The 23,995-nt window shown below is 43.9% G+C and overlaps 1 protein-coding gene across 3 annotated transcripts; it reads right to left on the bottom strand.

Moving 5' to 3' along the window:
* Positions 1-11,470: 11,470 nt before the first annotated feature.
* On the bottom strand, positions 11,471-22,281 carry TMEM214 (transmembrane protein 214). 3 transcript variants are annotated; one of them, XM_077152368.1, is made up of 17 exons: positions 22,090-22,281; positions 20,860-21,059; positions 20,190-20,340; positions 19,745-19,879; positions 19,416-19,498; positions 18,866-18,971; positions 18,682-18,763; positions 18,283-18,384; positions 17,856-17,895; positions 17,157-17,248; positions 16,824-16,872; positions 16,515-16,628; positions 16,170-16,287; positions 15,446-15,542; positions 15,081-15,249; positions 14,800-14,951; positions 11,471-14,593 (listed from the first exon to the last, which is right to left on the bottom strand). In XM_077152368.1, the coding sequence occupies exons 1-17, from the start codon at positions 22,232-22,234 to the stop codon at positions 14,467-14,469; spliced, it is 1,962 nt and encodes a 653-aa protein (XP_077008483.1). In that variant the 5' UTR covers positions 22,235-22,281; the 3' UTR covers positions 11,471-14,466. The 3 variants fall into 3 exon arrangements, with proteins under 3 accessions (XP_077008483.1, XP_077008482.1, XP_077008484.1); XM_077152367.1 differs by having other exon boundaries at positions 17,754-17,895; positions 22,090-22,280; XM_077152369.1 differs by lacking the exon at positions 22,090-22,281 and adding an exon at positions 21,857-22,072 and having other exon boundaries at positions 17,754-17,895.
* Between the last annotated feature and the right edge of the window lie 1,714 nt (positions 22,282-23,995).

Here is a 23,995-nt window from a genome sequence, read left to right as displayed (position 1 = left end):
TCCGTTGATGGACAGTTGGGTTGCTTCCATCTTTTGGCAATCGCAAATAATGCCACTATGGACACTGGTGTGTAACTATCTGTCTGAGTCTCTGCTTTCAATTCTTTTGGGAATATGCCTAGAAGTGGGATTGCTTGGTCAAATGGTAACTCTAAGCTTAAGTTTCTGAGGGACTGCCAAATTGTTTTCCACACTTGTGCACCATTTTCCCTTCCCACCAACAATGAATGAGTATTCCTATTTTTCCACAACCTCGCCAACACTGGCAATTTTGCTTTTGTTTTTTTAAGTAGTAGCCATTTTAGTGACTGTGAAATCTCATTATGGTTTTGATTTGCATTTTCCTAATAGCTAATGATGGTAAGCATCCTTTCAGGTGTGCATTTTGGCCCTTTGTATATTTTCTTTGGAGAAATGTCTTTTACCCATTTTATAATTGGATTGTCTTTTTGTTGTTGAGTTGTAGGATTTCTTTCTATATTCTGGATAGGAAATGCTACCAGATATGTGGTTTCCAAATATTTTCTCCCATTATGTAAATTGTCTTTTCACTTTCATGATAAAGTCCTTTGAGGCACAAAAGTTTTTTAATTTTGATGAAGTCCCATTTATCTATTTTTTCATCTGTTGCTTGTGCTTTGGATGTAAATCTAAGAAACTATTGCCTAACACAATATCCTAAAGATGCTTCTCTATGTTGTTTTCTAGGATTTTTACAGTCCTGGTTCTTATATTTAGGTCTTTGATCCATTTTGTGTTGATTTTTTTATACGGTGTGATGTAGGGGTCCACCTTCATTCTTTTGCATGTGGACATCCAGTTTCCCCAGCACCATCTGTTGAAGAGATTATTCTTTCACAACTGAGTGGACTTAGCACCCTTATCAAAAAATCCCTTGGCCATAAATGGGAGGATTGATTTCTGAGCTCTTAATTCAATTCCATTGGTCTATGTCTGTCCTTTAGCCAGTGTCATGCTGTTTGGATTTCTGTGGCTTTAGAGTAAGTTTTAAGATTGGGAAGTGTGAGTCCTCCAGCTACGTTCTTCTTTTTGAAGATGGCTTCAGCTATTTGGGGCCCTTTATTATTCCATATAAATTTAATGCTTGGCTTTTCCATTTATGAAAAGAAAGCTGTTGGAAGTTTGATGGGATTGCACTGAATTTGTAACTCACTTTGGTAGAATTGACATCTTAATATTTAGTCTTCCAATCCATGAACATGGAACGTCATTCCATTTATTTGGTCTTCTTTGATTTGTTTTAGCAATGTTTATGCTTTCTGTATACAGGTCCTTTATAGGCTTGGTTATATTTATTCCTAGATGTTTGATTCTTTTAGTTGCTTTTGTAAATGGAATTTTTTTCTTGATTTCTTCTTCAGGTTGTTCAGTACTAGTATAGAGAGACACTACTGATTTTACATGTTAATGTTGCGCTCCACCTGTGATGGTTTGAAGCTGTTTGGGCCTCAGAAGATCACATTCTTAAAACTAATCCATTCCTGTGGCGGGTGGGACCTGTTGATTAGGTTATCTCATTTTAGGCATGCCCCAGATGGGTCTTAATTCTCTTACTGGAGTCCTTTGTAAAAAGGGTGAAAAACAGAGAGAAACACACAGATAACAGAGAGAAATACAGAAGCTAAGAGAGAAAGGCACAGCCACAAAGAGGAAGCCACAGAAGCCAGAAGCACCGAAACCTGGAAGAGAAGGGAGAGACCCAGTAGATGACGCTGTGTGCTTTTCCATGTGACAAAGGACTCCTGGGAGGCCAGCAGTCTTTCTTCAGGAAGAAGGTATCATTCTAATGATGCCTTGATTTGGACATTTTCACAGCCTCAGAGCTATAAGCTTGTAAACTACTAAATCCCCATTGTTAAAAGCCAGCCCATTTCTAGTATATTGCATTTCAGCAACTTTAGTGAGCTAACGATCACCATTTTGCTGAATTTGTTTATTAGTTTTAGTAGCTTTGTAGTGGATTTTCAGAAATTTCTGTATGTAAGACCATGTCATCTGCACATAAGGAAAGTTTCACGTCTTTTAAAAATTTGATGTCTTTTATTTCTTTTTCTTGACTAACTGCTCTGGCTAGAACTTCCAGTACAACGTTGAATAACAGTGGTGACAGGGGGCATCCTTGTCTTATTCCTGATCTTAGAGGTAAAGCTTTCAGTCTTTCACCATTGAGTATGCTCTTAGCTGTGGGATTTTCATATGTGCCCTTTATCATGTTGAGGACATTTTCTTCATTGCTAGTTTTCTAAGTGTTTTTATCAAGGGGGGCTGGAGTTAAACCTTGTTTGTTTTTATGGCTTGTCATTTAAAAGTTTTCCGCATTGCTTTAAGTTTTAGAAAACTCCTCCCACGTGAATATAAAATTCACCTATTTGCTCCTTTAAATTTTTTCCTATTGACCTCTAAACCATTTGAAGTTTGTTTAGGTATATAGTGTGAATTAAAGAACTAAATCAGTTTTTTTTCAGTCTTGGTTGCACATTGAAATCACTTGGAAAGCTTTTAAAAATACCAATGCTAGATTCCATCCCCAGAGATTTTGATTTAATTGTTTTTAAATCCAGGAACATGATATTTATTTATTCAAATATGTTCTGATCTTAAAAGCTCCAAGTGTTTTTATTTTTGTAAATTATGTGTACTTCCTAAGGCTATTGCAAGGATTTTATATTTTTTTATTGTTTTGTGAATGGAATCTTTCCTTGCTCCAAGTGATTATTACCAGAATGTAGGGAACCTTTTAATTTTTGTATACCATATTCAACTAATTTACCAACTCTCCTATTATTCCAAAAGTATTTTTTTAAAGAATCATTAGGAATAAAATGCTTTCATCTGCAATTGATTTTACTTACTGTTTTTCAACTTATTTCTTTTTCTTGCTTTGTTGCATTGGCTAGAAGAGCAGTTCTCAGGACCTCTTTAAACTCTAAAAAAATTATTGAGGATCCCAAAGAGCTTTGTTTATGTGAATTATATCTTTCAATATTTATCATATTAGAAACTGAAAATGAGAAAGCATTTAAATATCAAGTAGTTAATTAATTAATATCAATAATAACAATCCCGTAATATTTGTGATGAACAAGTATATTGTCAAAACAAAAAGTAATTAATGAGAAGAGTGGCATTGTTTTACATTTTTTGCAAATTCTTTACTGCCCAACTTAATACAATATGGCTGGATAATTATATCGTTGCTAATTCAATCCGTTGTTATTTGTTGTTTTGGTTGAGGTGTAAGAAGAAAATTTGCTTTCACACAGATATGTGGTTGGAAAAGGGAGAACTATTTTAATAGCTTTTCCAAATAATTGTGGACATTCTTTTTTGTTACTTCATCAAAATTTCACTTTTTGACATCTTTTACATTAAAATCCATTAATCCATCCTTACTTCAGATAGTTTTTTTTGCCTTTCATAATTTTGTAACATTGCATATTGGTCATTTGAAAATATTGGTTCACTAAGTTATGCAGATCTTCCACATGGTAAGATAGTTCATTTTTCACCATCAAAAAGTTCATTCATTAATATCATCCCGATCTCACCAGAGAGGTCTCAAGTATTGGGAAGCTGTCAAGGTAATGGAGGCAATATAAGTTTTCCAAAATTCTAATATTATTTTAAAAGTCAAATTCTATTATTGGTGACAAATACTGTCAGTTGTTTCCCTAGTAAAAGCCTCATTTTGTTCAATTTTTGTGAAAATATCTGCCGAATACACAAGTCTAAATAATCATGGTTTGTCAGTTCTTTCAATTAAAATGGTGTTTTATGATATTATATACTAATGAAAGGGTCAATACATTAAAATATGGCAATTATAAACATATCTTCACCAACCACTAGAGCTGCAAAATCAATGTAGCAAACATTGACAGAATTGAAGGGAGAAATAGACAGTTCTATAATACCTAAGGACTTCAATACCCACTTTCAATAATGCATAGAACATCTAGACAGAAGTTCAATAACAAAATGGAGGACTTGAACACTATAAACCAACAAGACCCAAAAAACATATACAGAACATGCCACCCAACAATAGAATACAGATTCTTCTCAAGTACACATGAAACATCTCCCAGATATACCATGTTAGGCCCGAAAACAAATATCAACATTTCAAAAGATTGAAATCATATAAGCATCTTCTCTAACCATGATGGAATGACGCTAGAAAGCAATACTAGAAGAAACAAAAAGGAAAGATAACAAATATGTGTAAATTAAACAACACATGCTTAAACAATCATTGAGTCAAATAAGAAACCACAAGGGAAATTAGAAAATACTTAGAGTGAATGAAAATTAAAATACAAAATACCAAAACGTATCGAAAATGTGTAGCATTAAATACCTACATTTATTTGAAAAGAAGAATGATCTCAAATCAATAACCTAATTTTTTACCTTAAGGAACCAGCAAAAGAAGAGAAAACTATCCCCAAAGCTAGCAGAAGAAGGAAATAATAAAGATTAGAGTGGAGATAAATGAATTGAAAGTGGAAAAACAATAGAAAGAATCAATGAAAACTAAAGTTAGTTATTTGAGAAGATCAGCAAGAAGAAATAGGAAATCTGAACAGATCTATAACAAGTAAAGAGATTGAATCAGCAATTTAAAACATCCCAACAAAGAATAGTACAGGACCAGATGGTTTCACTGGTGAATTGTATCAAGTATTTAAAGAATAATTAACACCAATCCTTCCCAAACTCTTCCAAAGATAGAAGAGTAAACACTTCCTAACTCATTCTACAAGGCCAGTATTATCTTGATAAAAAGTCAAACAAAGACATCACAAGAAAAGAAAACTACAACCAATATCCCTCATGATTATAGCTACAAAAACAAAAAAATACCAGCAAACCAAATCCAACAGTATATTAGAAGAATTAAATAAAATGACCTGGTGAGGTTTACTCCAGGAATGTAGGGATGTTCAACATAAGAAAATCAATCAATGTAACTACACCACACTAATAGAAAAATAAATCAGATAGCCGTATTAATTGATGCAAAAGCATTTTTATTGACAAAATCCAACATCCTTTCATGTTAAAAAACTGAGAAAACTAGGAAGAGAAGGCAACTTCCTCAGCATGATAAAGGGCATTTATGAAAAATCCATAGCTAACATCATACTCAATGAAAAACTGAAAATTTCCCCCCTAAGATCAGGAATGAGAAAACGACATCCATTGTCATAACTTCTATTCAACATTGTACTGGAAATCCTAGCCAGAGAAATTAGGTAAGAAAAAGAAATAAAAGGCACCCAAATTGGAAAAGAAGTAAAACTATCTATTCACAGATGACGTGGTCCTATAGATAAAAAATCCCAAAGAATATGCACACACACAAATGTCTAGGGCTCTAAATGAATTCAGCAAGATGGTGGGGTACACCTGCGTCATGGTCAGGTTCATGCATCAGCTTGGCCAGACGGTGGTGCCCAGTTGTCTGGCCAGGCAAGCACTGGCCTGTCGGTTGCTATGAGGACATTTCATGGGCTTAAATCATGACCACGTTGGCAGCATCCACAGTTGATTGAATCCACAGGTAGAGGAGAGTGTCATCTGCAATGAATGACATTTAATCTAATCACCAGAAGGCTTTTAAGGAGGATTCAGAAGAGACAAACACTCTTCCTGCTTCGGCCAGCCAGCTTCTCCTGAGAGTTCATTGAGGACCTTCATTGGAGCTGCCAGATCTTGGACTCTACATCCCCACAGTTACGTGAGACACTTATATAAATTTTATAATTACAGATATATCCTGCTAATTCTGTTTCACTAGAGAACCCTAATTAATACAGCTAGCAATGAACAATCCAAAAAGAAATTAAGAAAATATCTTCCATTTACAAAGGCATCCAAAAGAGTAAGATACCTAGAAAAGAATTTAACCAAGGAGGTTGAAAACTTATTTACTGAAAACAACAAAACATTGCTGAAAGAAATTTTAAAAGATCCAAATAAATGGAAAGATATCATGTGTTCGTGAATTGGAAGATTTAATATTGTTAAGATGGCAATACTACCTAAAGTAATCTACAGATTCAATGCAACCCCTATCAAAATTCCAATGGCTGTTTTTTTTTTCTAGAAATGGAAAAGCCAATCTTCAAATTCATACTTAATGCAAGGGGCCCTGAATAGCCAAAACAGTCTTGAAAAAGAAGAACAAGGTTGTAGGACCCATATTTCCTAATTTCAAAACTTACTCAAAGCTACAGTAAAAAAATATTGTGCTATTGGCATGAGTATAGTTATATAAACCAATGGAATGGAATTAGGTCCAGAAATAAACTCAAGCATCTTTGAACAATCCATTTTCGATAAGGGTATCAAGGCCATCCAATGGGGAAAGAATTGTCTCTTCAGCAAATGGTGTTGGGACACTTGGACAACCACATGCAAAAGAATTAATTGGATCGCTTCCTCACACAATGCCCAAAAATTAACTCAAAATGGGTCCATGACCTAAATATAAGAGCTAAAATCACAAAACTCTTAGAAGACAGCATCGGGGTAAATCTTCATGACCCTTGGATTTGGCCATGGATTCTTAGATATGACACAAAAGGGATGAGCAACAAAAGAAAAATAGATAAACTGGATTTTACCAAAATCAAAATATTTCGTGTATCAAAGGATATTATCAAAAAAGTGAAAAGACAAACTACAGAATGGGAGAAATCATTTTTCTGTTCTTGGAGATGATTGAATAACTATAGAGCTTATAAGGTATGACTGTATGATTGTGAAAACCTTGTGACTGACATAGCTGAGTTAAAAAAAAAAGACAAAAAAAATAAACAAATAATGGGGGTAGGGTGACAAGGGATGTTTTGTGTGTTCTATTTTACTTTTATTCTTATTTTTGCATTTTTTTGGGTAATGAAAATGTTCAAAAATTGATTGTGATGATGAATGCACAGCTATATGATGATACTGTGAACCGTGATTATACAACCTGAATGATTATATGGTATGTAAAAAATAATATATCTCAATAAAATTACATTAAAAAAGATTTTAAAAAATCATATATCTGATGAATCTAGTAGCCAGAAAATATAAATACTCACAATTCAACAACAAAAGGCCAATGACTGAATTTTTAAAATGACCAAGGACTTGAATAGACATTTCTCCAAAGAAGCTATACAAATGCCGTGAAGTGATACCCAACATCATTAATCATTAGGGCAATGCAAATAAAAAGCCACAATGGACTACCACTTCCCATCTGTTAGAATGGATATTATGATAACAATTTTTAAAAAGGAAAGCAATAAGTATTGACCAGAATTTGAAGAAATAGGAACCATTGTACGTTGCTAGTTGGAATGGAAAATGGTGCAGCCACTGTGCAAAACAGTTTGACATTTGCTCAAAAAGTTATAGAGTGACCATACAACCCAGCAATTCCACTCTTAGGCATATACCCAAGAGAAATTAAAAGATACATGTATGTAGAAATTTGCACATGAAATTTCACAGCAGCATTATTTAAAATAGCTCCAAAGTGAAAACAACCCAAATGTCCACCTAGGGATGAACAGATAAACAAAACATGGAATATCCACGTGTTTCAGTTTGCTAAACTGCCGGAATGCAATGTATGAGAAATGGATTGACTTTTAGAAAGGGGATGTATTAGGTTACAAATGTACAGTTCTAAGGTCATGAGAATTTCCAAATTAAGTCACCAACAAGTGGATATCTTCTTGGAGGAAAGGCAGCTGGCTTCAGGAGCTCCTCTGTCACATGGGAAGGCACATGGCAATGTCTGCTGTCCTTCTCTCCCTGCTTCTGGTTTCTTTCCGTTTCTGCGCGTCCTCGCTTACAGCTTCTGGGCATTTCCCTTCTTCAAGCGTGCCTCACTTGGCTTCATCACTCTGCTCTCTGTGCCAGCTCTGGGCTCTCTCTGTTTTCTGCCTTTTATTCTCTTCATAGAGGATTCCAGTAAAAGGATTAAGACCCACCTTGAATTGTGTGGGTCACATCTCCAAGGAAACAATCTAATCAAAAGGTCCTTCCCACACGAGGTTGGCACCCACAAGATTGGATTAGAAGAGCATGACTTTTCTGGGGGTCTAACAGTTTCAATCCAACACGCCATGCAAGGAAGGAAGTACTGATACATGCTACAATGCGGCATGAAAACTTTATGCTATGCTAAAGAAGCCAGATACAAAAGGTTGCATATTGTTTGATGTAATACAAACGTATTGTACAATGTGTGTATGTCAGACTTATTGTCCGACTCCTTTCATATAAAATGTCCAGAATAGGTCAATCCATAGAGACAGAAAGCAGATTAGTGTATGCCAGGGGCTAGAGAGAGAGGGAAATGTGGGACAACTGCTTAATGTGTACAGTTTTCCTTTTGGGGTGACAAAAATGTTTTGGGACTCCATAGAAGTGGTGGCTGCACAGCATTGTAAATGCCCTAAATGCAACTGAATTGTTCACTTAAAAATGGCTAATTTTATGTTATGTCAATTTCACCTCAACTTAAAAAAAAAAAGGAGTCCCATAAATAAAGTTTGCAACTCACACCCTTGCATACAAGGGCAACCACTGCTGTTCAGCAGCTGCTGAGTGTTACACATTCTTCCCATTTCTTCACACGGAACATTTAAAGAGACGAGTACTCACGGGTTGAGACAATAAAATTAATACATTTTAATACTACATCAAGAGCATTCCTATGTGAAACTGGATTTGTTTTGTATGTCAATTGCATAGTAGTGAAGAATACAGCAAGTATTAGTTCACTTTGGAGCCACTGCTTTGATTAAGGGCTGGCAGTTTTATTTATTGCTTTTGCATCCACCAGAGCAAATGTCAAGCAAGGTAAAGGACATCTTCGTATTGTTCAGTAAATGATTTCGACTTCTTAGAACCCCTGAAAGAAACTTGAGGATCCCCAGAGCCACAAATCACAATTTGAGACCCTGTAGGCTGGGCCAATATCCAGATAATGCTTAAAAATGATCGAGATACAGACCTGTCCAACCCCATCACTTACTACAGTCACCAAGGACGTCACGGCCATCAGCTCATTTGTCCAGTCGGCATCCTCTTGCCTCTGATTTGGCATCTAGGGTATCTCACTTAATGGCTTTTTCTCATCCGGGTGCCTGTGTCCTCTAAAGAGTAATTTTAAGCTACCTCTCACTGATTTCAAATATTTGCTTAACCAAAACTACCCTTTGATTTTATCAGCTTGTGCTTTTTTTCCACCCTTGCTTGTGTGGACAAGATCATTTTCTTCCAATAATTATTCTTCTTCTTTGCTTTTTTAATATTTTTATTGAGAAATCCTCATAACACATATAGTCCATACATGGTGCACAATTAATGGCTTATAAATATCATCACATAGTTGTATCTTCATCACCATGATCATGTTTAGAACATTTGCATCACTCCAGAAAAAGAAAAAAGAAAGAACTCATATATCCCATACCCCTTACCCCTCCCTCTCATTGACTAGTATTTCCATCTAGCCAATTTTTTACCCTTATTCTCCTATTATTTATTTATCCTTATTTTTTTACTCATCTGTCCATACCTTGAATAAAAGGAGCATTAGATACAAGGTTTTCACAATCACATTCACATTGTAAAAGCTATATAGTTAGTTATACAATGGTCTTTAAGAATCAACGCCACTGGAACACACTTTAGCAGTTTCAGGTATTTCCCTCTAGCCACTCCAATATACCATAAACTAAAAAGGGATATTAATGTAATGCATAATAATAACCTCCAGGATAACCTCTCAACTCTATTTGAAATCTCTCAGCCATTGAAACTTTATTTTGTCTCATTTCTCTCTTCTGCCTTTTGGTCAAGAAGGCTTTCTCAATCCCATACCAGGTCCTGGCTCATCCTGGGAGCCCTGTACCACATTGCCAGGGAGATTGACATCCCCTGGGAGTCATGTCCCACGAGGAGGAGAGAGCAGTGAGTTCACCTGCTGAGTTGGCTTAGAGAGGTGTGGCTTGGGCCACATCTGAACAACAAAAGAGGTTCTCTGGGGGTGACTTCTAGGCTCAATTATAAGTAGGATTAGCTTCTCCTTTGAAGGAATAACTTTCATAGAGGCAAACCCCGAGATCGAGGACTCAATCGATTCAATTAGTTGTCCCCACTGCTGGCAAGAATATCGGGAATTCTCCCCAGCCCCCCAAAGGGACTTTGCAAATACTTTTTAAAAAAATTTTTATTTTCTGCCCAGATTACTCTGGGATATATCGGGGCATCACACTAACCTGTACAAACCAGTAAGATCTCATGCCCCATCCAAGATTCCATATAATAATAGTGTTCAAATAAACTGACCATACAACTGTGGTACCCAAAATATAAATTTTGCACCAAATAAACACACAGAAGTTGATCTTCCAATAGTTCTTGATCTGGACAGGTAGTGTTCTGTAAACGACATCTTCTTACTAAATGTGAAGACAAAGTTACTTTTTGTACAGTTTTTACCCTGTATACACCCAGGTTCTACATCGCTTTCCTTTAATGTCTCAAGGAAATCATTTTAGGCGTCACTTTCAACCCCACTCTCTTGTCCCCTGCTGAATCTGACAGATTCTTCCAAGGCTGCATCATGTCCCTGGGCACTTGGGGCGAGGTCTCTGAGCAATGTGCAGGGAGTCGGAGCCAAACCTCCAGAAGTGGCTATGGGTCCAAGGATTATGGAATATGTGGCTAAATAGGAACATGGCAAATGTAAAAATTCTCATTTAATTAGAACAACTTTTATTTTTTTCTGTGTGGTTTCCTAATCCAGTTAGCTCTGTGTGGCTACCACTAATAAAAAGCAGGGGTTGGGGGTGCAACCTTTGAGTGGTAGAATTCTCACCTGCCATTTGGGAGACCCGGGTTTGATTTCCAGTCCATGCACTTTGTAAACAAACAAATGAAAAACCAACCAAACAAAATTCAACAAATGGTGCTGCAATAAGGGGATATGAACATGGAAAGAGAATGAAATGTGACCCCCGCCATACAGCATACAAAACAAAAAGCAAAAGCAAAAAACAAACAAGAGCAAGGGTACAATTTCACGTTATCGGAATCTCCTGCAGCTCTCCACAGTTGGGACCTGAAACCTTAACTTTTCTCTTTGGTAGGAATCAACACAACTTAAAATAAGTGTGATGACCTATTATGGAGTGGTCTGCAAAAGATTGGACATCTTCTAGACTTGCCCAGTGAGGTCAGTTTTTAATAAATAGTACCTGCTCACGTACCTGGAAAGCATCTATGGGTGAAGTCTGGGCTATTTGGAAATACACTAAACTATGGAAAGGACAAATCTGTTTTACTGGAGACAATATTGTATTAAAACAAATTTAATAACTGGTGTGCTAACACAGTAAAAGAATCATACCAAGCCACATTTAACAGCACGTTTGAATTAAATATTTTTATTAATAGGCAGAAAGCTCAATATTTAATTAGTAGTCACTCACACCCTGAATCGCGGAAGCTTCCCCCACATTCCTTCTTCAAGTCTGAGGCAATGAAAATGGAATACCACAGGGAAAAGCAAGGCCCTTTGTGCCTTTAAGCCCTTTTGGGAGAACCACGAGTGGTATGTAGCAAAAGGATGTATCACTTTAATTATCCACTTAAACCCAAATGCCTTTAAAAGAGTTAAGGCATAGTGAAGTTGCTCTGGGGTCATTTGACTCTTAAAATTCCTGTGAAACTGGGTCAATCTGGAAAAGGACAGGGCAGGCAAGCCTTTCTGTGGGAAACACTCCATCCTGGGGGTGGAGCCATTCATTTTGAGAACTGACTGGCAGGTAGCAGGTTTGAGCCCAGCAACTTCATCATTCAGTCAGGCTACCCACCAAGCTGCCCTATTCTAAAACTGAAGTCATGAACTGGATACAGATACCCATTTCCAAAGGAATATGGAAACTCACGTAAAGGCTGGGGAGAGCACAAAGTATTTCAAAATGAGTAATGTGATATGATTTGCAGGTCCATACAAGAGTTGGTAGTGACAAGTTAGTAAGAGATAAGCATATGCAAATGGTTCTTGGGTTTCATGGCATGTTATCTACTGCACTCCAGCTGTGTATGAAAAGTCAGATGTGACTCTCTTAGGTGACAGTTCACTTCTGCTCCTCCAGTACTAACAATAGTAGGGGCCGTCCCACCTGTCAGCACCACTGGAGTGTACTCTCCAAGTCCACACTGGCCCAACTGATTGGCTCAGCCTGGATTCCTGTTTCTAGACAGTTCTGCATAAATGAAATGTCTGGGTGTCTGGTGTGTTTTACTGGATGGTCTATTTCTGCTGGACAACTTGGACACAGGAAAAATTCTGGACAATTCCAACATTGGGTCAAACAATTGTGTCTTATCAGATAAGCCAATGAAAGTTATTTGTCTGTCCTGGTGACAGGCTATGGAGATCCCAATTAACCTAAATCCACAAAGAGAAATGCTGAACCCCAGGATTATACTGTTAGAAATTAAATGAACCCAACAAGGCAAGAGTACACATATTAGACACTGTTAACACGACTTTCTCCGAGCTGCCAGCCACTAGTCAGACCTGGCAGCCTTGGACATGTCACTGTAGGACAGGATGGCATCATTTTACCTGTCCTATGCTAGTGTTGACTGAGGCTCATGGCAGGCCCTTTCTTCAACTTGCTTCCAATACAGGCTGGTCAGGATTCACTGTTATTAGGAATCCATTTGCTCCTGATTGGTAAAAACTGAGGAAATGGAACCAGCTCCAGGACCCGTGGGAAATCCTAGAACTTGGCCCTTTGCCAGGGAGGGTTCGTTTTTCTGAGAAAAATTAACTGCCATGAGAATAACAGGGTTACGTCCAGCATGGGCTGTCAATCGTCCAGAAGTAGCAGTTATATGCTCTGATAAGGAAAGTGAACAAAATGTCAGAGGCTGTAGTTTCATGACCTTTCTCAAGATTTTTCTCTGCCTGCTACTTTATTCCACTGGGAGTGAGGAAGCGTCTCAATGCCTCATGTGAGAGGTGCAGTGGGGACTGGACATCATCCCTGCCTCCTCCTGCATGTTTAGGAGACCAGAAACCAGCCTGTGAGAGCTGGGGTGGGCAGGGCTTCTTAGTACTGTTTAGATTTTTAAATATTCAAGGTAAGAAACTTGAAGTCAGAACTGAAAAAAAACCTGTACAGCTGTTACAGTTAAAGTCTTATAATCTCAAGCTGAAAATTAAAAAGGGACTTCAGTGATAACCTTCTCACTCATGTCTCTTGGAGTTCTAAATCGTTCACTCACTCCACTTAATAAGTTAAGGGACTGACAAGGAAAAAGATTGCCCACTGATCACTGGCCAAGAACTCCCCTCGGAGATGCCCTCTTGCTTTTTTCCCAAAAGATAAAATACTCACACTGTCAAGACAAAAAATGGGACACGAACCTCAAGGACAAAGGAGACAACATGATTAGGGGAGCAACAGGAGAAGTGTGTGTGGACCTCCCCAAAGGCCAAACTCTAGAATGATGGATTTGGGATTTCCCTGTCAGAGGCTCAGTTATAACCAGTGGCTACAACCCCACAGGAGAACAGGGTCCCAACGTCAGTTCTGTCCCACAGCTGTAGGACTCCTTACATGAGGATGAAAGGGAAAGCTAGAAATCAGACCTGTGTCCTTTATTCCACCCAGCAGTTATACCCAGGAGCCTTGTGCTGAACCCAATCTCAACAGGCTGCTAGAAGGTCCTCTGGCCCTGAAGCCATGACTATATGGGTGAGGGTGAGGAAGCAGGACCATGATGGAGGCAGTTAAGAGCCTGGAAGGGTATACTTTGGGCATTTTGATGTGAGGGCATTTCCACCCAACCCTGTATATCCACTGACAGCCATGACCAGACAGCAGGGAGAGGTGAAGCTGCTGTTGCCAACTGTGGTGCTATATTCTTCTGGGTTCTTCTAAAGGTCCTTTTCCTTCTTCCTCTGTGGTTACAGCTATGACCAAGAATAGAAAAAGGAGCCTACTGAAGTCGGGAACAGGAACTGTTTGTCAGAAGAATTCAGAAGCCATTCTCTGGGAGTCCCAGCTTCTCGGAAATGAGCAGTTTGGAGCTTTAAGAGTTGAGATGGAGGGAAGAAGAGAGCAGGAGATTAGAGAGACTACCAGCCCAAGGACAGAGACTGGGAGCTATGCACAAGAGAGCAGAAGGGTTCAGTGGAATTCTGGGTAGGAGGCTGAGATAACTCCGGGCTCAATCCCCACCAAAGATGAAAAGAAGTGGGGCAGAGGCAACTGGCCATTTGCCTAGGAGACAGAACACAGGCATCAAGTAAAAAAGACAATCTCGGGCAGAACTGCCATGTACATGATATCCCGCCCCAGCAATCAGATGGCCTGCCGAAGTCAGAAACAACGGGTCAAAGAGGGCCTACTGCTGTGATAGCACAGTGAGTGCCCAGTCCAAGAAAGCCACCGTGATGTCCTGCAGGCAGAGCCAGGTCCAGCGGGCAGCCTCACTGAGCTGTGTCTTGATGCAATCCCAGGTCACCTCACCTCTGGGAGGAAATCAGAATATTTTGGGGGTTAGGGTTATGTATAGCCATTTCAAAGTATAGGGCTGCATCTTAGACCCACAACCCTCATCTCAGAGCAGCCAAGGGAACAATGAGGGCAGGGCAGAGTATGAACAGAGGAGCATGTCCCTAGGGAAAGGGAGTGGGGCAAATGGGATCCTGCACGAGCTCTGGGTGCGGGTTCTCACCTGCATGCTTCGTGGCAGTGCTCCTGGGCCTGGGCTAGGGCCTCAAGCAGCATGTGCCACAATGGCACCAGAATGTTCTGGCAGAAATGTAGTAGCAGCTCTCTCACAGAATAGAGCAACTGGTTCAGGGTATCAGGGAGCTGGGTCTGTAGCTGGGCCACAAAGAATGGTCTATGTTAGAGTACCCAGGAAAATGCATCTTGGCCCTAAGGACCCAGCCCATGTGGGGCTGCACCTTCCCAAGAACTCTGCCCCTGTGAAGACCAGAATTTCTGCCTTACCCTCTGGGAGAGGCTGATGAGGCTGTTGCCAAACCAGGCAAGGTGAGAGGCACAGTGGGCAGAAAGGAAGCTGACTGTGACATTGGTGTGGCTCCAAGCCACCTGTAAGCCAGGCCTTACCATGGTAAGCAGGTGGGAACCCCAGGCCGGCAATGTTTCCTGTAGCCAGCTGCAGATAAAGATGGTGGGAAAGGGAGGCTAGTGGTCAGGCAACAGTTTGAGAAAGGGAGGCCCTAGGAAAGGAAAACCATAACCTCTTTCCACTGCCTGTAAATGCCTCCCCCAGGCTGCTGTCACCACCCCTGAATACCAAAGCCTTCTCTTTCACACCTCTCCTCTCCCCTCCTCCCAGAGGATGAGCTCACCTGTAGCCTTGCAGGCTGTAGGAGTAGAGCTTGGTGCATGCTTGTTGGCCAGCAGGCAAGAGGCCAGATGATCGAAGGAACCGGCCAGAGATGGAGGCTGAGTAAAGGGGGCCTCAGTGAGCTGGGATATTGACAGGGGGAAGGGTCTAGGAGGACAGACACTACAATCCGCAAAACAGGCCTACAGAGGGGGTAGAGCAAAACAGCATGCTTACAGGGCCATAGAGCCAGGCTCAAATCTGTCCTGAAGTGTGCTTAGAGAAGTAGGCAGGCCTACTTCTTCCGGGCCTGCGGAAGTGAGCCCACTTCTGCTGGGCCCGGTGAACAGGAGTGGTGCAGCTTGGGGGAGACCTGGGCTTATGCCTCAGGCAGGCTTGGCTCCAAGGGTCTTCTCTTCTACTCAGAACTGTGATTTTAACCCTACTGCTGAATCTCTTGGAACCTCAATTTCCTCAGGAGTTAAAAGGAGGCAACATCTACTCACATGAGACCGTGTCTATGCAACCATTTCTATACCATAAAGTACAGGTCCAGTTTGAAATGGTAATGTCACAGCTATGGACAGAAATCTCTCTCTGAAAAGTGTTTTTTCAGCAATATCAAGAACTTAACAAGGCAAAGGTGTGTGTTTGTGAGGAGAGGGATGCTGCTACTAGTTACACCCAGATCCGTGCCCCACTGCCCACCTCCATACTATCTTCCTTGTTTCCCAATATCTGCTTACCCTGCAGCGAGCTGTGTGACCTCAGGTCATGGCATAGGAAACCTGTGGCAAACACAAGCACCAACAAGAGCAGTCGTGTCCAGGGCAGTCGACGGCCCTGCGCCTGTTGCAATAGACCCTAAGGGGGGAAGAGGTGAGCAACAGTGGTCAGAACGAAAGGGGTTGGTCTTTGTTTCCTAAGGCAGGCTGCAAACTAGGCCTTCCAGGAAGAGGGCCATCTTCCTGGCCTGGCATCACCCCAGAAGGAGCTGGGGCTCCAAGGACAGGTAGGGCAAGAATGTGATCAAGGCCCAACCAAGGATGTGCTTAGGACAGCAGGTGGGTTGGGGGACCAGAGCCCAGCACCTTGCAGGCAGTGTCGCAGGTGGTGACAGCCTGGTTGTCACCACGGCCCTTCCTGAGCAGCTCCTGGTTGGTAAGTCTGAAGGACTGAATGGTTTCTTGCAAAGACTTCCACACCTATAGGAGAAGGAAAAGTCTGGGTTGAGAACATAAAATTTGGCTCCTGAGAGAACCTGAGCCTTCAACCGGCTTCATTTTCCATACCAAGTGCACTAACAAGGCACTCTTCTCAGGGAAGAGAGGACAGTGGCTGAGGGTATGAACTCAGAATCCAGATGAAGCTGAGCCTGCCAGGTCCTCCGAGTTCCTCACCTTCTTGGGAATCTGCTCCCAGGACAAGAGCAAGTGCTCTAGCAGTAGGCTGTGGGGAAAGCACAAACTTTCCAATTAGATGGCTCATTTGGCCCCTCCCATCCTGTCCTCAATGAACCAGGTCTTTTAGGCTAAAGGACCCTCCACGCAACAAAGGAACAGCTTCCAAGAGTTCACCTCAGCAATGTTTTCACCCCACCCTAAGAGGCATAAGCCCGCCGAAAGGGGATAATGTTTCCCTTTTGTTTCTAAAACAGGGCTGGGGGACCCGGGCTGGGAAGCATGATCCAAGCCCCTTGTGTGGAATAGAGGGAGCCACCCCGCCCCACCTGCCTGGACTGCGACAGGTGCTTGGGGTAAAGCTGCCTCCAGACGCTGGCACTCGTGGGGTCCACAGTCAGGCACTCAGTCAGGCTGTTCAGGAGCTGCATGGGGGACAGGAGAAGGGGGAGGTGGTTGGGGGCGCAGGGCTGTCATCAGGGAGAGTGCTCATAGGTCATCATCCTTCCCAAGTCAAGTCAGAGGACAGGAGAAGGGAAAGGCAGCTGACGGCTGGTGGGAAGTGTCAGAGAGCATCATCCCTCCCGAGTGAGGCCACCCAGGCAATACCCCCCTCCTAAAGTGGGGAGAAATAGTGCCCAAGACCCTGGAAAACTCTCTAAGAGGCTGTAAAGAGGAAGGCTGTGACTGTTGTGCTAGGGTTTAAGCTTGAAGATCACTTGCCTCTAACAAACACAGCATCAGAAACCACCCAGATCTGGAAGTGCTGTCCTTTCAGGTCTGCTTTTCTTAGCAAAGCATGGGTGAGGGGGGTAAGCGAAGAGAATGCCCAGTAAATAGGCTCCATGAAGATGGGGCCTTTGTCATCAGGCAGGGCCCTCTGCAGCTGACCTCTGGGAAAGGAAAAGGCACCTCCAACCATTTCCTCACCTCTTTCTTCATCTCAGGGGGACAGCTAGGGGTGGCTCTGGACAGGAAGGAGGGGAAGTAGGTATGCAGAGTGGATTCTGGCTTCGCCCCAAATGCTAGTACCTTCAGTCGGGGATAGAGCTGACATAGCTGCTCCTGCAGGCTGGGATGGGAGAGAGGAGAGACAGGCATAGTTCTAAATGATGCTAGGTGATATGTCCTTTTTGCCTGCCTCAGAGTCCATGTTTCTGCCCAAGGGGGAGAATCGCTAAATGTCTTAAATTGGCTCTGAACATTTTTAGACTCAGGAATTCCTTGGAATATCTGTTGAAGGCCACACCCAATCCTAGAAAAATACCCATATGCAAATTACACTCCAAGTCCATAGAATTTCAGGGGATTCTACTGATCCCTTGACACTGACCTTCAACCCCCAGGTTAAGAATGTCAGATCTGGGGTGACTGAGGGAAAAGAGGCAGAGAACATGTTGCTTTGTCCTGGCCCTCCGCTGGGATGCTTCCCCGTTGGTGTGCCCCAGGGATGCCCTACCTGGGTGTCAGGGAGTTGTTGGGCATATAGGCAAAGTCCAGAAGTGGAAAGAAGTCCTTGGGGCCAATCATGCCAAAGCCCTTGGTGAGGTTGGGGTGCATCCTGTAGGGGAGGAAAGAAACTGGAGACTACCAACCAGGCTGGCTGCTTTGGTCACAGCCCCAGCTGAGACCAACAGCCAACACAAAGGGCAGATGTGCACTCCACTCCATCCTCCCACCCCTTAATGGTTCCCTCCCCTTCCTTCCTCACCATCACACTTTAGAGTTGGGAGAAAGAGCTGGTTCTAATTTTCCCTACCTCTAAGGAGACCACGTCACAGCATCCCATTTTGCTGTAACTGCCACTTGTGCCCACCCTGACCTCGCCCCCAACCCCAACCCCACTGCCATTACTCACAGGAGCAGCCGGTCCAGGTATGCAATGGCGAACGGGGACAGAGACTTGATGCCCAGCACAGGCAGCATGATCCCCAGCCACACTGCGGAGAGCAAGGGTAGGGAGGGATACTAACGCTTGAACCCCAGCATTCACTTAACAGGAAAGGCCTTCCTTCCCTCTTTCTTCCTCACTTCCTTGTTACCTTTTAGTCCCTCGGTGAGGTTGGCAAAACCTGCCTGACCCAGGGCCCACATGATGGTCAGACACTTTGCTGGTCGGCTCTGGTGGGACCTTAGCAGTTCCAGAAACTGAGGAGACCAGTGGGGTAAGCAGGTTAGGATAAGGCAGAGCACCAAGAGCACCCCACAGCCAGGCAGGAAAGGAGCTGTCGACTGGGAGAGGAGAGGCAGACCGAGCGCCAGTGTGGAACAGTGGTTCAGAGCAAGGGCTCTGGCTCTAGGCAGTGGCCTTCACCTTTACTCTGCCTGTTACTAGTTAACCAAGCCTAGGAAGTTACTGAATCCTTCTGTGGCTCAATCTTCTCAGCTGTAAAATGGGAAGAATATAGTAGCTGCCTCATTTACACACACACACACACACACACACACACACACACACTCATAGATCTACTGTGAGTGCTAAAAGTGTTACTGTTATTGGTCTTAAGTGTCCTCCAGTATCCCACTACTGGGTCCAAGTGTGAATTCTGCCCAACCACCCAGTCCTGGAGCCCCCACCACCACGGAGCTCACCTTGCTAAGATTCGCGGTAGCAATCTTCGGTTTGTCTTGCAGAATGGCCTGGATACAGATGCGGTAACCATGCAGTGACTCCCCTGGAGAAACACACATTCTCAGGTCTATGCACGCTACTCAGCATCTCAAAGCTGAAACCTTCCTTTTGGCAGCCATGAGCCCAGAACCCTGGCCCAGCAAGTCCTAACTTCCTTCCACTTTTCAAACAGAGCATGAAGACTAGCACATCTCTCTGCTAGAAAGAGAACCACCCAGCCACTGTGGCCGCAGGAAAAAGGGAGTGGGCACCCGAAATGGGGCTGGATTATTCCTTCCGGCCTTCTTACCTGGCATCTTATCCAGCTCTTGCAGCATAGTGAACAGACAGTGATCAAAAAAGAGCTCCAGAGACCCCACTGCCTTTGTAAGTAGCCCTCGGATGATCCCACGCAGCTCCTGGCTCACCAGGCTGTAGGGATAATCTGGGGCCAATAGGCCATCATGTGAGTGCTGGGACCAGAAGCTCCTGTCAGCTCTGAGAACTCTGTTGTTCTCCTGAGAATTGTGAGTGGAAGCAGAGGTCCCTGCATTGAGGCTGGTATCCTCCTTTTCCCAAAAAGGCCCAGAAACTTTCTGAGCCATCGTGATGTGAAAATAGCTCAAATCACCCTCTGGGTACATAAATCAGGACAGGGAGGGGTGTTCAGCTGTGTTATCATCTAATGTGCTTCATACAGCCCTTCCAAAATTTTCTGGAACTTTCAGGACCTTGAAGGAGCTGCAAAAACTAACCGTGAGGATGCTGGCTTAATGTGGGTTCACTCAGAGGTGCTTGTAGTTTATAGTTGAGATAGCTGGCTAGGTCCTTCAACCACACAGTTGGGTTCCCGGAGAACACGCTCTGGCTCTTGTCCAGTTCTTTCTGCAGGGCTGCCACATCCAGCTGTTAGGGACACAGGCGCCGCTGAGGTGAGTTTTGTGAGAGGGGTGGGGACAGATGCGGGAAAATGGATAAACTAAGTGGTGACAGGAAGAACAAAGGACTTTCTGCTTTTAAATGTAAGTATGTGGAATGCCACAATTTTGCTGCATCTAGTATTTTAAAAAGCTTGGACTGGTTCAACTGGGATTCCTGTTCAAAGGGAAAACAGAGAACAAGATGGAAAAGGAAAGATCACTGCTTCCACGGGGCATAACCATAACCATTTCTCTACACTTCTGGTGGTTTTGGAGCTTTAAGGCTTTCCTCTTACCAATTTATGTTGCTCTATCATTTCTGTGCTATTTCCTTTCTATTGCAAGCACTCTATTCGCTTGGGGTTTCTATCCTTTCCTGAACTCCTCAAGTCATTTACAGGGTCCCAAATCCCACAGGTCCCTCACTCCTTGTCCCTCTTCTTTCATCTTCTCTTTATACCTCGAGCCTACATTCTTCCCCTGCCTGAAGTCCAGGAACACTCACAGCTTTCAGTGCCTCCTCCAGGCTGCGGAAACGGCCCTGCTTCTGGTTTTGGTTGGGGAGGGTCGCCACCTTCTTAGGTTGCTTCTTGTTTCCAGTTTTTTTAGGCTCCACAGCAGGGGGTGGCACCTGCTCCTTATTCTGTCGCTTCATGATTCTCTCAAAGCCCAGCTCATAAAGGGTGCTTGTTGTCTGGATTGGAGCTAAAGACAGAGAAGGTGGAGTGAGGTGGGGGTAGGGTGTGGGAAAGGGGGGACCTTGAGTCACCAGGGCTTCAAAGGAGCAGGGTCCCTTCCCCACACTGTCACCCCTTATTCATTGAGGAGCTCAGAGGGAGGAGCCGGTCTCAAAGCCCCCCTCTGCTTACCAAGCAAGGTAGGGAATCCTTCTGGTTGGTTCTTGCATTGATTGCCACTCTTGAATTCAAGGACTTTTTTTTACAGGGTTAGGACATTTCTTTACTAGGTATATCAGTATGTGAGAGTGAGTAGAGGGTTCAGACACAAAGGAATGGCTTCTTTTGTGAATGGCTACTAGTCTTTTTCATGAATGTCTACTAGTCTTGGAACTCAGGATTCTTCCATCCTGGTTTTACCCCAATTACTCTTGATTCAGACCCGACAACTCTATAATCAACAAGTGGCAAGCTTTCTCCACAGCTTCAGGAGACTGGGAAAACAGGTGCTATTCAGAATACATGCTGGGTGCTGGAAGTGAGTGGCAGCCATTTCTTCCATTGCTGGACCTCCCCTCCACAAGGCCCCTGCTCCTCCCACCCAGCCCCCATCCCTGCTGGTTACTTAAAAGGAGGGCACTCTGTAACGGACGGCGATGCCCCTTCCCAGATCTCGGGCATTTGCCCAAAGAGGGCAGAGTGGGACCCCGGACAGCTGGGAGGGTTTGTGTGCAAGGAATCGAGGGTCTGAAGAGCAGGATCCGAGCCCCTCTGACATGTGATCCTGGGCGAGCAGTGAACTTCATCAGGACTCAGTTTCCTTACCTGGGAGATGAGGACCACCACCTCCCTTTCAACTGTCCACTTCCCGAGAGGCTCAAAGGAGACCCCACAGAGAGGCGCTCAGAGTCGGCGGGTAGCACTGACTCAGACGAGCGCTCACTTCGCCCAGAGCCTGACGGTGTTTGGGGCCTCTGGGCTTCTGTAGCTGCCCGCTACTGCCCCGGAGTGGCGCGGGTCTTGTGACTGGGCGGCCGCAGGCCGGGACGGGTACTCACGGGTCAGGTCGTACTTCCACACACCGTTTGCCTCCCCGAGCGCCCGGCGGTCCCCTCCGCTGCTTCTCCCGCCGCCGCTGGCCCCGGGCCGCCGCCCCCTCTTCACTACCTGCCAGCGCCCCCCACTTGCCGCCTTAGCCGCCATGGCACCAACCCCTCCCGCCGCCGCCTCCTCCCTGGGCTTTCCGTTGTGGCGCGGACACGCCGCGCTCTGCCACGTCTCCCCGAGGGCGCCGTGGCGCATGGCGCCAGCCGCAAGGCAGCCTGGGACTTGTAGTCTTTCACGTTTGCCGGGTGGGCCAGGACACCCGGATGGAATGGGCATCGTTCACCTTACCTCGGGGAAAGTTTGGAGATGAAATGCTTCCTTCCTTCTAGAGAGTGCACTTTTTCAGTTGCTAGTGATTAAGTCTTTGGGTTTAATGGACTATAAAAATCTATAGTGAGGTCTTCTGGGAAGATGGCAGAATCGGATAGGCTGAGTTCAACCCTACTCCATGGAACAGCTAGAGGAGGGACAGAAAAACGACTGGGACAGCAGTTCCAGGGTGTGACTGACCAGAGAGAGTCTTCTACACTATATAGGAGGTACTGGATGAAAAAGCAGAGAAATTGGAATGGAGAAAACAGGGTGAGTGTGCTCAGTCGAGACTCCACCTGGAGCAAGTGGCCGTGTGCAGGAAGGAGTGGGTCTTAAAGATGCAGTAGAGAATGAAAAAACAATAGAAATAATCAATAAAACCAAAACTTGGTTCTTTGATAAAATCAATGAACTACTGGCTGGGCTGACAAAGAAAAAGAGAGAGAGGATGCAAATAAACAAAATCAGAAATGGGGCAGGGGGTGTCATTACCGTGGACCCTGAAGAAATTAAAAAAAAAAAACTATTGTGAAGGAGCAGAGGGGAGCATGGGCCTTGAGGAGTGAGGCAGAGTGTTTGGAGGGCAAGAGGTAGAGAGTGCAGGGTCCCTCTGATAGGTGGCAGAGAAGGGTCTGGGTGTCTGGGATGCAGGGCTGGTTTTCCCCTCGCAGATATTGGGAAAGAAAGGGCTCTGGCTCCCCACCCCACCCTCACCACCAGAGTCAGTTCTGAGCCCCCGAGATGGCAGGGGAGCAGGAGAGAGACCCAGACCTGAGGAGCCACACAGACAGGTTAGTATCCCTGGAGGGCCTCCCAGGCTTTCGGAACGTTTATCAGAATGAGGTGAGACCCCGGAATCTAGGAGTACCCCAGCAGGTGAGGGGAGATGCAATGAAAGTGATTTGTCACAAATGAGAAAAGATGCTATTCTTATACACCTATGTTTTGAGGATGAGATTCACACTTTGCCCACTGAGGTACAAGACAGACCAATTATTCTGTTGAGAAAAGTGTCCATACCCCTACAGGATGAATAGCGGAGGGAGCAATGAATTCCTTAGGAAGGCTTCCTGAAGGAGATGCCATCTGAGAAGGGCCCTGAGGAATGGGAGGGTTTTCACTGGTAGGGGATGAGGGCTGGTGGAGTGAGCACTCAGCTGTATGAACATACTGAATTAAGTAAAGGCTTAGAGGTAGGAAGTACCAGGGCAAGGTTGGGAAATGAAGTAACTCAAGGGGATGGTGCTTAATGGGTTTTGGAGGAGATGAGGTTGGAAAAGGGTTTGGGCCCCATATGCCAAGGACCTTGCCTGCCAAGCCAAGGAGTTTGGACCTTATCCTCCAGACCCAGGGAAGTGGGGAGGAAGGTGGCCTGATCCACTGTTTTGGAAAGGTAAATGGGGCTATGTCAAGGATGCACTGGGAAGGGGGACTCACAGGAGGCAGGAGATGACCACTTTTGCACCTCCTTCAGTCTGTCCTCCAGCCCCTCCAGGCCTGACTGCTTACTCTGCCCAGGTGCCTCTGAGATGGAGTGCTTTTGTC

The sequence above is a fragment of the Tamandua tetradactyla genome, chromosome 3 (genome assembly GCF_023851605.1).
Source record: "Tamandua tetradactyla isolate mTamTet1 chromosome 3, mTamTet1.pri, whole genome shotgun sequence".
Taxonomy (NCBI): Eukaryota; Metazoa; Chordata; class Mammalia; order Pilosa; family Myrmecophagidae; genus Tamandua; species Tamandua tetradactyla.
This window is presented reverse-complemented; position numbering and strand designations above follow the sequence as displayed.

Bases quoted from the DNA above. Each gene is read 5' to 3' on its own strand.
- TMEM214 (XM_077152367.1), bottom strand. From the start codon at position 22,234: ATGGCGGCTAAGGCGGCAAGTGGGGGGCGCTGGCAGGTAGTGAAGAGG. The intron at 19,880-20,189 runs GTTAGTTTTTGC...TATTGGCCCCAG, and splicing joins ATTAAGCCAGCATCCTCACG to ATTATCCCTACAGCCTGGTG. The intron at 16,288-16,514 runs GTGCTGGGCTCT...TTCCCCCCTTAG, and splicing joins CCTGCGACACTGCCTGCAAG to GGTCTATTGCAACAGGCGCA.